Source organism: Ovis aries, chromosome 2, assembly GCF_016772045.2.
Source record: "Ovis aries strain OAR_USU_Benz2616 breed Rambouillet chromosome 2, ARS-UI_Ramb_v3.0, whole genome shotgun sequence".
Taxonomy (NCBI): domain Eukaryota; kingdom Metazoa; phylum Chordata; class Mammalia; order Artiodactyla; family Bovidae; genus Ovis; species Ovis aries.
Genome location: NC_056055.1, coordinates 241,027,240 through 241,041,961, shown reverse-complemented (window position 1 = coordinate 241,041,961; position 14,722 = coordinate 241,027,240). Strand labels below are relative to the sequence as shown.

General features: G+C 52.4%; 1 protein-coding gene across 4 annotated transcripts in view; it reads left to right on the top strand.

Moving 5' to 3' along the window:
* The window catches only part of MAN1C1 (mannosidase alpha class 1C member 1), a 150,378-nt gene extending 142,979 nt beyond the window's left edge, over positions 1 to 7,399 (top strand). For all 4 annotated transcript variants that reach the window (XM_042244546.2, XM_012151753.5, XM_060411447.1 and 1 more), the window contains 4 exons: positions 929 to 1,148; positions 3,843 to 4,015; positions 4,602 to 4,717; positions 5,060 to 7,399. In XM_042244546.2, coding sequence (XP_042100480.1) covers positions 929 to 1,148; positions 3,843 to 4,015; positions 4,602 to 4,717; positions 5,060 to 5,180 — 630 coding nt within the window. In that variant the 3' untranslated portion in view covers positions 5,181 to 7,399. The remainder of the gene's footprint in view (positions 1 to 928; positions 1,149 to 3,842; positions 4,016 to 4,601; positions 4,718 to 5,059) is intronic.
* Positions 7,400 to 14,722: the final 7,323 nt, after the last annotated feature.

The window sequence follows — 14,722 nt, the reverse complement described above, 5'->3', positions numbered from 1 at the left end:
TAGGCCTGCACCATATGGGTGGCTGCCACCATCACCGCCGTCGCCAGGGCTCCTGGAGTCCCAGGGACTAACAGCAGGAAGTCGGGGGTGTGATGGCCTGACACCTACACCCCCCCAATATCCTAGGAGTCTTTCCCCAACAGCATCACCTCTTGGGGGAGCAAGGAGGGACTCTGAAAGCCCCTTGTCACCAAGAGGAGCAGCTTTCAGGTCATGGAAGGAATCACACGTGGGCATGTGGGCGTCCTTGTCCTGATCCTGGTGTGGTGGGAGACCTGGGACAAGCCACTCGACCCCTGTGCCTGGCTTATTGTGGGCATTAAGTGAGGAAGCCTCTGATAAGGGCTTGTAGGGGGAAGCTCTTATTGTCTGTGGTCCCTTTTGAGAACCTGATCAAATATAACTGATTCTCTTCCCTGGAAAATGCTCTAAAGTGTCACATACAATATTAGGGGAACTCTGGACCCTCTCAAGACCATTCGCAGGCCATCCAGGCTTCAGGTTAAGATTCCTTATCAGAGGATATGGGCTTCCCTTGTGGCTCAGCTGGTAAAGAATCTGCCTGCAGTGTGGGAGACAGAGGATATAATGGAGAATAATAATAATTTTTAAAGATTTTTTTCTAAAAATGTTTGAACATAAAGGATTTTTAAAAATCTGTGTAACAGACTCACCCTGGGGAAGCTGCCTTGTGCCTAAGCCTCCCACCCCGCCCCAGCAAGCAGCAGGTCTTAGCTGGGTGAGTGGCAGAAACTCTTGCCAGCCCCGCCTGGGACCACCCCCAGCCAAGGTCAGCAGGCCCCCTTTGTCTGGGATGGAGATCTTGCGCTTGCTGCATCTCCAGAATGTTCACGTTCCGTCCTGCCCCTTCCCTTCTCTGTGCCCCCCTTGCCCTTCTTCCCTGCCCCGATTCCCACCTTGCTCCCAGGCGATAGAGACCCACTTGGTGAATGTCTCCCCCGGGGGGCTGACCTACATCGCGGAGTGGCGAGGGGGGATCCTGGACCACAAGATGGGGCACCTGGCCTGTTTCTCCGGAGGCATGATCGCCCTCGGCGCTGAGGATGCCAAGGAAGAAAAGAGGGCCCACTACCGAGAGCTCGCAGCCCAGATCACCAAGACGTGCCACGAGTCGTACGCCCGCTCAGGTAACCCTGCAAGGGGAAGGGGCAGCAGGAGAGGCCGGAAAGACCAGCAGAGCGGCAGTGAGTGAAGGGAGCACGTGGACTTAGCGATGCCTCGCCTTAGGGGCCACGCAGAATTTGAATGAGGGGTGTGCTAGCCACGCACCGAAACTGTCCTCAGTTACAGGGAACATGGTGTTGTGTTAAGCACTTTGCCTGTGCTGGGTATCATTCAACACTCGACACCCATCACTGACCGTCACAGCACAGATGAGGAAACTGAGGCTCAGAGGTGACCCGGCCAGGTTCCCACATGAGGGGCACAGAGCTGGAAACGTTCGCTTCCTGAGCCTAGCAAATTCCTTCTCCCTGAGCCCCTACCCTGCAACGTACCCTGTCTTTCCTCCCTGGAATCCTATTTAGAGGGTCTTACCACCTCCTGGCACCACCCCCATAATCACCTTCTCATCCAAGACCCCCCGGGAAGCTCAAGAGCTTCTGCACCATCCCCACCAGCCCTCACGGCAGAACTGCCAAACATTAGACTCAGAAGCCGCCGTTAATGATCATGAACCCACCTCCTCATTTTACAGGTGGGGAAACGGTGGCTAAGCCAAAACCACACTGCACTTGAGTAGCTCAGTGGGGCTGGAACCCAGGTCTTCTGATGCCCAGCCCCACCTTGTACGCTGCCTCTCTGAACAGTACCCCTCAGAAAAAGCCCAAGGCCACCCCACCCCGGGACCCCAAAAGGGACCCAATGCTCTGAGTCATAATCCCAGCCTTGGTTGGAGGAGAGGACCCATGCAAGATTTGCAGTGAAAAAAAAAAAAAAAAATCCTGGCTTGAGTACCAGTCTGCCACTCACCCAGCTGGTGGCCTCTGTTTTCTCATCTATTCAGTGGGAACATAACACAGGTCTCCTAGGCCCCATGGGAAGTATTCAGCCTGCACCTTCAGCCAGCATTGTGGGAGGTGTTTGTTAACAGTCCACCAAAAACAAGTAGGTGAGCGCAACAGTGGAATCCAGAGCTCCTGGAGCTGTATTCAGGAGGCCAGTGATTCGCAGTGGATCCTTAAAACTGGTCTTCAGTTCCCTTCAAAGAGCTGTCTCTGCGAGCACCATAAACAAACAGGACATCTCAGGAATGACAAAAAACTTGCTATTCGTCGGGGACAGTCAGCCCAGACCATAAAAGACAGTCCGCTTAACAGAGCATGTTGTTGCAGCCAGCCCGACTCCGCCACGGATGGCTGCTGCAATCACTCTCACTCTCCCCCCGTTAACAGCCTGGCAAAACGGCTGGGTTCTGATGGCCAAGAGCAGCTCTGCCACTTGAGAGACTTGGAGGGGCCAGGGTCTGCCTAATTCCCCTTCCGTGAAGCCCTCCATGAATGAGTAGGATGTCCTGCAAAGCTCCAATCTGTCCCTGAGAAAAAGCAGCCCAGAGCATCTAGGGGTCCTGAGCCCTCAGGGGAGGAGGGGAGGGCCACGTTAGGACCAGAGCTGGGCCCTCCGCTGACCGGACCGGATGGGCAGGCATTAAAGGGAAGATGATCTGACCTACGTTCCCTAGATTTTGGACCTAGACAGTCGGACCCAGAAGAGAAAGAGAGGACAGCCTGGGGAAAGGGCGTCAGACAGATCCAGGGTCACACCCCGGCCCAGCCACAGCTTGCTGTGTTACCTGGGACAAAGCACATAGTCTCTCTGATCCTCAGTTTCCACGTGCGTGAGAGGCAGGTGACATCTGCCTTAACCAAGGCAACATTTCTTCTAAGGATTGAAGTAGATGGACGTGAGCGCCCAGCCCCGCCCTGGGGCTCATCCATGGTGGCTGCAGGGGTAGTTACAGGACAACGGGACGGCAGCAAACTGACCAAAACCAGACAGGACAGCAAACCCCGAGACAGCAAACCCCGAGACAGCAAAACCCCGAGACAGCAAACCCCCGAGACAGCAAACCCCAAGACAGCAAACCCCCGAGACAGCAAACCCCGAGACAGCAAAACCCCGAGACAGCAAACCCCGAGACAGCAAAACCCCGAGACAGCAAACCCCGAGCTCAGCAGGCCGTCGTTATGCAGCTCCCCCTGCCCGAGTACGTGTGCCTTCTGGGCAAATCTTCCCTCATCTCTGCCTCAGCAGTCTCCCAAACCGTCAGTTCTGGAAGGGCGGTTCTGGAAAGTGTCAGAAGCGGTTCCCAGGGAAGGTGGGGGGGAGTGGGGAGTGGGGGTCAGGCAGTGGAGAAGCATCATTGCTTTAGCAAGTTAAAGAAGGGTCGACAGAAAAGAGACTTTTGCTTGGTTTTAACCCACTGTTCCCAAATGCGCTTAAACCTGCAACCCTTTCTTGGCTGAGCTCCGGTTCACATCTTAGCAGGACTAAGGTCTCAAAATACGCAGTGAGGGGCACACCACCCAAACCTTTTGTCTCCCTGAACTGCCGGGATGTTCATCTGAATTCTCAGGGTCTAAAACTGCCAAAGTTTCGAGGCCTAAGGTTTTTGCTTTGGCCAGCTTGGGCCAAGAGGGGAGCTATACCTCTGCCAGGCAGCTTATCGGGCAAATCAGACAGGCCAGCCCATGCCAATCCATCACCAACCAGTCCTGGCCAGGGCTTCCAGAGGCTTCCATCTGTCCTGGGGCAGCAGGGCCCTGAAGAGCAAGGAGGTGGGAGGTCTAACCCAGGCTCCCTGGTTGGTCCTTTCCCCACAGATACCAAGCTGGGGCCCGAGGCCTTCTGGTTTAACTCGGGCAGAGAGGCCGTGGCCACGCAGACCAGCGAGAGCTACTATATCCTGCGGCCAGAAGTGGTGGAGAGCTACATGTACCTGTGGCGGCAGACCCACAGCCCCATCTACAGGGAGTGGGGCTGGGAAGTGGTGATGGTGAGTGGTGGGGGCGCTGGGGTGATGGCAGGGGCCCCTGGCCATTCCCAGCCAGGGTCCAAAGCCCAGAGGAAGGGCCAGCCAGGCTGGCACCTGGCTAAGGCTGAGAGTGCAAAAGGTCAGGGTTGGGTTGCAGCCGGGCAGAAGCAGGCCCGAAGCTTGTGAAGATGGCTGAGTGCCTAGTAGTGTCAGCAGACTTGGAGGGGCAAACACAGGGCGGCAGCCAGAGGCAGCCCAGCACACACAGGGTCACTGCCTTCTGACCCTGAAGCCTGGATGGGTGGCTGTCGATCGCTCCTCTCCAACGGGAGCAGCTGCCAGCTCACCTGCCTCCTTTCCCCAAACCAGCCCAGCCCTGGGCTTCCCCCTCTCTGGGTTCTACTCCTCCAATCCTTCCCCTCTTTGGGGCAGGTGTCAGAGGCAGGGGTGGGGACTCCAGAAGATTCCTGGATGGATGCAGAGCTCCCTCCAGCCGAAGCGGGGGCGGGGGCGGGGGGGCGCACATGCCTGCTAAAGAGCTGGGCAGGCGTGGGTCTTGGGGAGACCTCTCTTCTCCCTACATCAAGTCTGCCTTCCATTCCTTCAGGCCTTGGAGAAATACTGTCGGACGGAAGCTGGGTTCTCCGGGATCCAGGATGTATACAGTAAGGTCCCCAACCACGACAACAAGCAGCAGACGTTCTTTCTGGCGGAGACTCTAAAGTGAGTTGGGGGCTTGGCCGGTGTTCTTCCCGGAAGGCAGCTCCATCTTTTCTTAGGGAGGCAGGGGAGCAGGCGGGAGGGGCAGCTCCACCATCACCAGCAGTCAGGCTCTGCTGTCCCAGGAGGGCGCCCAAGAGGGATGGGGGCTTGGGAGCCAGGAGGTTATCCCACTCGGGGCGGGGGCCCTGGGCCAGGCCAGTTTCTCCACACAGAGTGAGGTGGGCCGGACTCCACGCATTAGCTGTGTGAGAAGTGAACTGCTTCAGCCTGAGCTCTGTTCCCAGTAGATCCCCCTTCCCCAGGGCACTGACAGGCTGTCTTGCTCCCTCCCGCTGGGCACAGGTATCTCTATCTTCTGTTCTCTGAAGATGACATGCTCTCCCTGGAAGACTGGGTGTTCAACACGGAGGCCCACCCGCTCCCCGTGAACCACTCGGACAGCTCCGGCTGGGGCGGGGGCTGACGCCCACCCGGATCCCTGCCGCTCCCGGGTCACCTCTTCTGGATTTGGGGGTGTTCTCAAACGGATTGGGAACGTGGGCCCCTGCCCGGCAGACCCAGCCAATGTGTTGGACGAGCGACTTCTTTTCCTCTGTGAGGAGACAGGACTTGGAGACGCGGAGATGTCACACCAGGCCCAGACATTCCTTTCCACAGAGAAGTTCTGTGAAACCTGCTCTCTCGCCGTTCCAGGGCCAAAGCACCGGAGGTTTGCATTGCAGCCTCGTGGATTTGATTCCCTTCCTTTCGTTTTGGCGGTTTATTGAGTTTTGCTTGATTTTGCCTTTTCTCTACAGTTGAGTTTTATCGCAGATTATAAATATAGTTTTCAAAATCATGTGCTTTCAAAAATGCTATCATCCTGATAAACTAACCCTTAAAGTGTTTGCACTCACACACACACACACAAAATCGTGACCCCATCTTCTATATTTTGAATTCCTTTTGCCCAACATTTACTCTATGTTCAATTATGTGTCATTTACCTTATAATTTGAGGAAGAGTTCCCCTTTGATTTGGTCCAGTTATGAATCACTAGTGCTGTTTTCATTACTGTAATGGAAAAATCTGTAAAGTTACAATAAAAGAGTTTATTGAATAAGAAATACAATTGGGTTCATTGCACATCAGTGACTCCTGGGGAAACCACTGCAATGTTATCATCAGAAAGAGAAGTCAACCAGCAGTTGATTTAAAGTATAATTTAGTAAAGATGCCAACTTCTGTTACCTTCCCTTACATCAGTCCTAAGATATTCAGCAAGGATGAGGCCAACCTTTTCAATGAAGTTGGATATTTATACATGAAATTAAACATCACGGCTTGGAAGAGACCCAGAGAGGGGCAGCAACATGCCTGAGGTCACACAGCCAATGAAGGCAGAGGTGAGACCAGCCCCTATGGTTTGCTCGCCACCCGCATCCAGCCTTCATTTATTCCATCATTCTGCAGCTACTTGCTGAGTGTCTGCAGGGGGCCAGACACGGGGACACGACTGTGAGTGGAACAGTCAGAAGCCTCTTCCTCAGGGAGCATATAGTCAAGCAGGGGGACACAGACCGTGGAGCAGAATGAGCAAAAGTTCCCTGAAATGCTCCAGAGGAGACAAGCAGGCTCAGACCGACCTTAGAGGAGCAGTCAAGGAGAGCCTCTGTGAGCAGATGACCTTCAAGCTGAGACTTGGAAGGGAAGCGTGTCCCACAGATCTGCTCTCCCCCTGACCGCCACCCCTGGGAGGCTGCCATTCTATAGGACAAAGAGTTCAGGCCCCAACAGCTAGGGGAGAGTGTCTCCTCACTCACCCTCACCCCTCGGCAGCGTGTCCACACAGCTGACTTCACAGGATAGAGTCCATCTCCAGGCTCAGCCACTTCATTCTGGCTGTTAATGAACTTGAGTAGCACCCTGGGAGGCTGAGGCCCTGGGCCAGGTGACTTGGCTTTAAACCCCAAATGGGGGGACCTGGGCAGGTCTCCTGTCTTTCTGAACCTCTCTTTTCCACCAAGTGGACGGTGGATCCTCCACCTTATAAGGTTCTCATCAGCAGAATGTGGCTGGTGCCCTGAGGCTGTGGGAGATGCTGCTTCCTGTTGTGGAGACTCAGACATTTCCAGCATCTTCTTAACAGTAGTCAGAGCTACAGGGAAGCTGTGGCTGTAGCAGGAACCCTGGCATTTGGTAAATAAGTTGCTGCCTGAACCCAGCAAATCGCTCTTGACAGGCACCAAGAACGTGTCACCGGCTTGGGCCCATTTTTTAAAAAGCAAAACAGAAGAGTCATTATACAAATATTATAGAATGGTTAGGCATATCTTTATGGTAAGCTGAAAGAAAAATCATTCTCCTTCCTACCCTCCAGAATAAATGTTGTCGTTCAGTTACTAAGTCATGTAACTCTGAGACCCCATGGACTGCAGCCCGCCAGGCTCCCCTGTCCTCCACTATCTCCTGGAGTTTGCTCGAATTCACGTCCTTTGAGTCAGTGATGCGATCTAATCCTCTCATCCTCTGCTGCCCCCTCCTTTTTGCTGTCAGTCTTTCCCAGCATCAGAATAATGTTATATTTTTTTCCAGACCTTTTTCTATGACGGTACAGAGTGTATTTTGCAAGCATTGTATCCTACTATGGCATCCTGTTTTATTAGAATCTGCTCTGCACTAAACTATATGTTGTAAACATCTTTTCTGTGCCTGTGTCTCCTTGCTGTACCTGGTGTGTAGTACTCCATCGTGGGCTGTATCATGCTCTTAAGCCCCGATTGCTGGGCATTTGGGTTTGTGTCAGTTCCGATTCTTAGCTACAAATAATAGAAACCAACTCTAACTTACACACAAAAAAATTAATAATAACAATACGGTATTAGAATGCCTCGGAGTGGCTCAGGAGAGAACAGCCAGACCTCAAGAAGGACAGGAAAGAAGATATTGCCAGGGGTCCAGGTTGCAAGAATCAGGGGGCAGCCTCCCCAGGCACCACCACCAGGATGGGTGAATCCAAATATTTGCTCCAGATTCTACTGTGTGTCCCTTCAAGGACGCGAGCTTCCAAACAGCCTGACCTGGATCACGTGCCCCCAGCCAAGGGGAGGGCAAGGCATCTTGACCGACAGACCCACCAAGACCCCATGCAATGGGCGACAGGCTGTTCCCTGGAGAAAAAATGAGGTTTGCTACCAAAACGACACAGCTGTCTGCCGACAAGGCAAAACCAGCAGGACTGTTCTTAGTTATGGCTTCAATTCTTCTCAGCATTACAAAGAGAGTTATGAAAGCACACTGGCCCCTTCCCCTTTCTCCCGGTCCAACCCCTTGGAGTCAGTTCCTGGGGTGTCTCTCATGGCAGAGCCACTTAGCAGTTCCCCTAGGCCCCAGGCTTCCCCGCTGGGCCCATGTCGCTGTCCCCCTCTCCTCCCCACAGCATTCTTGTCTTCTGCATTATCGCTGGGAGCAAGTTGTAAAAATGAATATTTTAAAATTCATCCTCCAGGAGGGCCCTTGCAGGTGGAGAAATATCATCCCTTTGGCAACTTAACTCCGTTCTGGGGATAAAAATAAGTAAGACCCAAGGTAGGCTGAGAGGAGAGGGGAATAAAAGGGTGAGTCATCTGCAATGAAGGAGGAATCCGAGCTCTGGAACCATTCCTGAAGCAGACCTCTCCGTCCCCAGCTCGGGGGGTGGGGGGGAGGCGGGCAGTGTGCTGCCAGGCTCGTTTTAAGCCTCATCTTTGCCCTCATGGGGGATGGCACCACCTCTTCCACCTGTTTTCTTCATGGATCAGTTTGTTGCTGGTTCCTTCCCAGAAAGCTTCATTAGCACCTGGCTCCAGGCACTGGGGCCTGCGGGGCATCACATCCCGGGAAGTGGGGACACAGTCCTTTGCCAGGTGCATCCCTTTAAAGGACTGTGTGTTTGTTCGGGCTGACTTTTTATAGTGCATTGTGTCTTTGGTAATTTACAAAGTTCAAAGCTAGACGCATTGGAAAGAAAAGGCAAAAATAGAAAATCTGATATAAAGGCAGCATCCCTGAGACCCAGGATGTGAGTCTTAGCTCTCTTCTCTTTGCTTTGGAGAGGTGACCTCATCTTGGTCTAAGAAGGTGCTAGGGATGGGAAATGGGCCAGCTCCCCCCCAGCTTCTCCCAAGGGGCCTAACCTAGGAAATATGCTGATTAATCACGTGGTGCAGAGATGCTCAGCCCTCTGTGACTCATGGTTAATCACACACTACTGAGGGAACAGGGTGCTGATGCTATTTTTTTGTGTCTAAAAATATCTGATTGGTTTCCTATATTTGGGACAATATTTTGATCCCGCTCAGCCTGTCTCTTAAGTCACAGCTTCTCAAATTTAAATGTGCACCTGAATCACCTGGGGGTCTTGTTAAAACACAGGTTCTTATTCAGAGAGTCTGGCATGGAGCGTTTCTAACGAGCTCCCAGGAGATACTGAAGCTGCCAGTCCTTGGGCCACACTTGAGTAGCAGTTAACGGTCAGTCCTTTGGTTTTTGGCCTTTGTCTGCTTCCCTTGTGTTATCGCCTCTCCAGAGTAAAGTAGGGGGACTTGGGTGTTGGGATGGCAACTATAGGTACCTTGACTACAAAGGAACCTGCCTTAGAATAGGTGTCCGTCCCTGCACTGTGGCTCCCCCCCTCCAGGACAGTCAGGGTAAGACAGGAGCAGGCTCGATGGGGGCTTAGAACAATGCTATACAGTAGAACTTTCTGTGATGATGGAAATGTTCTAGATCTTGAGCTCTTAAAATGTGGCAAATGCGACTGAAGAACTAAATTTTTCACTTCATTGTAATTAAATTTAAATAGCTGTGAGTGCTTCCTGGCCACTGTTTGGACAGTGCAGTCCTAAAACTTAGAAAGTCAGTCCTCTGCTCGCTGACGACCTGCCCCACTGGACCCTCTACCACCTGCATCGTTATAGAAAGAAGCTTATACACAACACATTGTTTGGGGACCCGAGGGTGCCCTTGAACGTACGCGTTTATTTTTATATGCATTCCAGTCTCTGTTTTCTGCAAAAGCCTCTGGTTTTGCTTTGTTTTGTGTTTTTTCTCACTCAGTTTTTCTGTGGATTGGAATGCATTCAGTCAGGCTGAAGGTAAGGACAAAGAAGAGGAGGAACACAGGCTGAAACCAAATGGACATGGGTTCATTTCCACCCTGTCCTTTCCCTGGGCTGTGTGACCTTAGGCAAGCCCCTTAACCTCTCTGGGCCTCTGCTTTTCCATCTGTGGGGTTAACTGAGCTCCCTGGTGTAGGAACTCAGTACCTATAGTGATTCTCGTTATGACGTGAACACTCTTCGTAAACTATAAACCTTGAGTAAATGTGAGGCAAACACTACTGTCAAAAATTCTTCTTTTAACAAAATGCTATGAAACTTGGAGGAAACTGCATCAAGCAGGCCCGAGACAGACCACACTCTCCAAGCAATACATCTGAACATTTTCTGCTCTTCGCGTGGAACAAGCATATTGCCGTTAGCCCTGAATCTGCGAAAACTGGGAAATTGGGATGAAGATTTGTAGGTTGTCCACAGGCTTCCAAGGCCCGGTGAGTTTGTGAAGGATGCGCGGGCAGGACTGGCCAGCCAGAGGAAGAGGCTGAGAGCTTGTCCAAGATGCTGGCGGAGAGGCGTCTCTGCTTTGGAAGGTGTTTGAGATCCTATTTGTCTTTCCTCTTCCTGGAGACCTTGAATCCCTCCTTGGAAGGGAAGCGAGGCCGGCAGTTATTTACACAGGAGAAAACCGACTTGATCAGCCCAGCCCTTGTCCCACCGAGAGAGTGAGGAGATAGGCCAGACCTGTTTATCGCTTTCCAGTCTGGGGGCTGAGATGAGAGCATGCTGAGGAAAAGGTTTCACACACACATTCATACACATGCATGTGCACACACACACACATATGCACACTTCTGTGTGCACACACACACATACAAGCACACAAATACACACTCATGTGCACACACAAACATACCCGTTGACTTTCCTCTCCTAAGCCTTAGGATTTCTTGGCCAACCTTGCAGTCATTGGGGGTTGGCTGTCTCCCTGGCGCTGGGGCTGGGAGCACACCTAGATGGTCTTGACCCCATTGGGAGTCCCTGGACCTCAGTCACTGCTCCTTCGGGAGCTCCCCTGAGACCTGAAAAGGGGGTTTTGTGTTGGGCCACAGAATGATTCAGAGCTGAAGCATCCTTAGGTCACACTCCCAGAGTGTGGAACCAAACCCCAGGCAACAGCAGCACACGGGAGCTCGTTAGAAATGCAAGTTCTCAGGCACCCCCCAGATCAACTGAATCAGCAGCTCTGGGGGCACCAGCAGTCTTTTTGTAACAAGCCCTCAGGTGACCCTGGCGCAGGTAGATGTGGGAGAACCGATGCTGACTGATCCCCAAGGCCACCCCACACCCCAGAATAAAACCCATGTCTGGCCCGTCTCCACTCCATATCATTCCCACCTCAACTCCGTGTGTGCTCATCAGAGGTCCTGCCTTAAACCAAATAAGAAGTGCCCCCCATCTTGAACAATGCGAACACCCTCCAAACAATGAAGTCGCTTCTCAAAAAATAAATAAAATTCACGATGAAACCTCCTTTATGACAAAAACTGAAATCCAAACAAATTGAAGTCCAGACTCCTCCTTTTCCATGTTTCTGTTCTGCTCAGTCTTGACCAGAATAAAAATTCTGCTCTCAATTGTTTTCCTTAGATGTCAGTGTCTCTTGGATGTTAGGATTCCTACAGCCCCAGCTGCCTCTTGAGCCATCTCATACATCCCTGTCACCACCCCCAGTGTTGACCTAATCTGACCCCAAATTTCTGGAACATCTTGCTTTTCTGGGGTCAGACAACAGGACATGAAGAATCCCAGCACCAGCTGGAGGTTAGCATCAACAAGCAAACTCCACTCCCTCTGGCCATTATTCCTGAAAGTGATGCTCCAGATCCATCCCCTACCAGGCTGACTGTGCTCTCTCCCACCCAGTAAGTTCTTGAGGTTGGGTTATGGGGCTCATGGCTGCTGCCCTGGCCTCGGTTCCAGAATTCTCCAGGCTTTTATAATTCAACAAGTAGCCATTAACCATCTCTGCCGCACAAAGAGTGAGCGAGGTGCTAGAACTGCAGCTGAGAACACCAAGGGCAAGGTGGCTGCTCCCACGGGACTTGCGGGCTAGCGACCAAAGCTCAGATACATCCGTAAGGTGAGTGCAGGCGGAGAGATCACAGACAGGGGACGTGTGAGAGCAACGGGGGCGGTCAGGGACTCCCCGGGGAGCTGACACGTGTGATGGAGCATTGCAGGCAGAGGGGACAGCCAGTCCCCGGTGCCAAGGCTCAGCGGAGGAAGTTCTGGTCTGTCTGAGGGGCAGGAAGGCAGCAAGCCAGGGGGAGGTGTGGTCCTACCGGCTGGAAGAGGTCAGATTGACGGGGCTCCAACCTGCAGGGCCTCCAGAACTGGGCGGGGTTTGCTCTTCATCTGAGAGCAGCAAGAAGCTAGGTGGGGTTTTAAGCTGGGGCCTGAGACGACCTCCTTCACATTTTTGAAAGTTTCCTCTCCCTTCTGAGTGGAGATGCCCAAGAATTCTTTTTTTTTTTCCCCTTACATCAGTCTCAATGGAAAACCTTTCTTGGGTTCCTAAGCAGAAGCTTCTGGAACCAGTGCCCCAGGAGTGCAGAGAGAGCCCAGCGCCCTCTGCCGGGTGTTCCACAGCCAGTCCTCGGTCTCTGGGTTCCTCTGGTCTCAGCCCGGGAGACTTCAAGCCACCCCAGCTGCCCTTTGACCTTTGTTCCTGCAGCTTCCACTCCCCTCTGTTCCCCTCCCCGTACTCCTTTCAACAAGCCCAGCTGGGTTTTTTTAAAAATAGAAGTTGCCTCCAACCACGGCCCTTCTCCTTCCCTTGTATGTGTGGAATCAAGGCTGTTTGTGGGGCCCAGGGTCTTTCTCCCTTTTCCCTTTGGAACCTTCTGGATTTGTGGCAGGCAGGAAGTCAGTGAGTTCCAGGTCTCAGACATAGTACTCTGTCCACCTTCACGCCCTCCCCTCGTGAGGAATGCTAACCAGGAGACAACGGCCTTTCAGAAGCGTCCCCCGCAGGCCTGGATTCCACCTATATGCGCGGAGCACCCCCTCCCTTTCTGCCCTGTGGTCTGCCTGGCACCTCCTGGAGGGTCTTGACTCTGCACCTTTCCAGGGCTTTCCCTCCAGTACATGGCTCCTCACCTACAGTCACCATATGACCTCCACACTTTACCTGCCCAAGGCTCACCCGCTGGCCAAGGGGCCTGCCCCGACAGCTGCTGCCCACCATGGCTTTAAGGGCTCCCCATAAGGGTGCCCTGCCCCAGCCTCCCAGGAAAACATCAGACCTGCTGTCTGAGATCCTGCCTCCATCTCTGTTAAGTCTCTCCGGGATCCCTCCTGTTGAGGAACAATTCCATTACCTCCAATCTCCTTCAAGACTGTCCTCCTCCTCCTCCCTTTCATCTTTGTCTCCGAGCTCAACCTGCCCTTAAGGAAATCCCCCCCTCTCTCCCCCTCCAACCCTATGTCCTCCCTTCATCTACTTTCCTTTTCCCATGTTTTTAATTAGTCCTGTTTCTCCACGAGGTTTTAAATGAGACTTTTCTTTAAAAGATTGGAAGGGGGTTTTCTTATTTTATATTCAGCCCTGCTCCGAACTAAAAATAGAGTGAAAGTCGGTTGAAAGCTGAAGGTGCCTAATGTCGTAGAAATATTTACTTTAAAAAAAAAAAAAAACTTTTAGGTTTAATGCAGATTCAGCAACAAATGTAAAGGACAGTAATCTTAAACATACAGCTGAAGAAATGTTGACCCGTATACACACAGACCTTAAACAACCTTCCTCATCAAGACACAACATTTCCAGCCCCCAGAAAATCGTCCTGCTGCTTCCTATCAATACCTGCCCTCTCCAGAGTGAATCCTCTGCTGACCTCGTCCACCACTAATTTCAGCACAAAATTTAATTCCCTGCTTGGTCTTTGAATTATAAAAACTCCACTGAGTTTTCCTCTGTCTCAACTGATAAGAGACAACCTATAACGACTTATCTTCTATATAAGAAGGACCTTCATGCTTTTTTGTCTGGCTGTCACAAAGCCCTTTTCTATCCTTTGTGGCTCAAACCTCTGAAGCACACAACTAAGATCAGAGCTTATGAAATAAAACACCCTGGAGGCACCTGAGACATGTCCCTCTCTTGTAGGGCGGCTGGCTCATCGCAGCCCGCCCCGGCCTTTGCAGCTTTTCATACTGGGTAGCCCTCAGTCCTGGGCAAACCAGGAGGTTGACCCCAATCTCTGCCCTCTCCTTGGCCACAGTTCAAAACAGACGTGAGGGGCAGAGCGTGGGGCTCTTCACTCCACACGTCTTCCTGAGCCCGACCCTGTTTAAAGGCCCCCAAATGTCAGATTCACTGTTTTTTGTGGCTTATTTGGAAGATCGCTGCTTCTGCATTTCAAACTCTCAGCCTCCAGTCCTGAATGAGCAACAGGAGTGAGGGGAGGGTGGTTTTATAAAAAGGAAAAATTCTTCCGGATTTGGCATTCAATGCTTAGCGCTCCAGAAACCCCACAAGGAAGACTCGGTGGTGCTCTCGCCAGCCCAGTGATTCCCAACCCCGACTGTGCCTCAGAGTTGCAGGTGCCCTTGGGGAAAAGCTCCCTACTTCCTCAGACCAGCGAGGGTAGGGGTGGGGCCTGGTCTCTGTTCAGAGGCCCCAGGCCACGCTGGTGGCAGCTAGGCTAATGCTGCTAAGAATAAAGCAGTCTGTGTGGGCCCTCCTGACCCCAGGAAACCAATCTCTCTGCCAGGACAGTCTGAGAGTCTAGCCAAAGGCTGTCGTGACCCCTCCAATTAATCTATTTTCTGGCTAATCATAGCCCCAGCCCCATGCCTGTGAATCCAACCAAAGCCACTCAGACTCCGAGGCTCGGCCACGTCTGGAACCACATTCAGCTGCTGCGG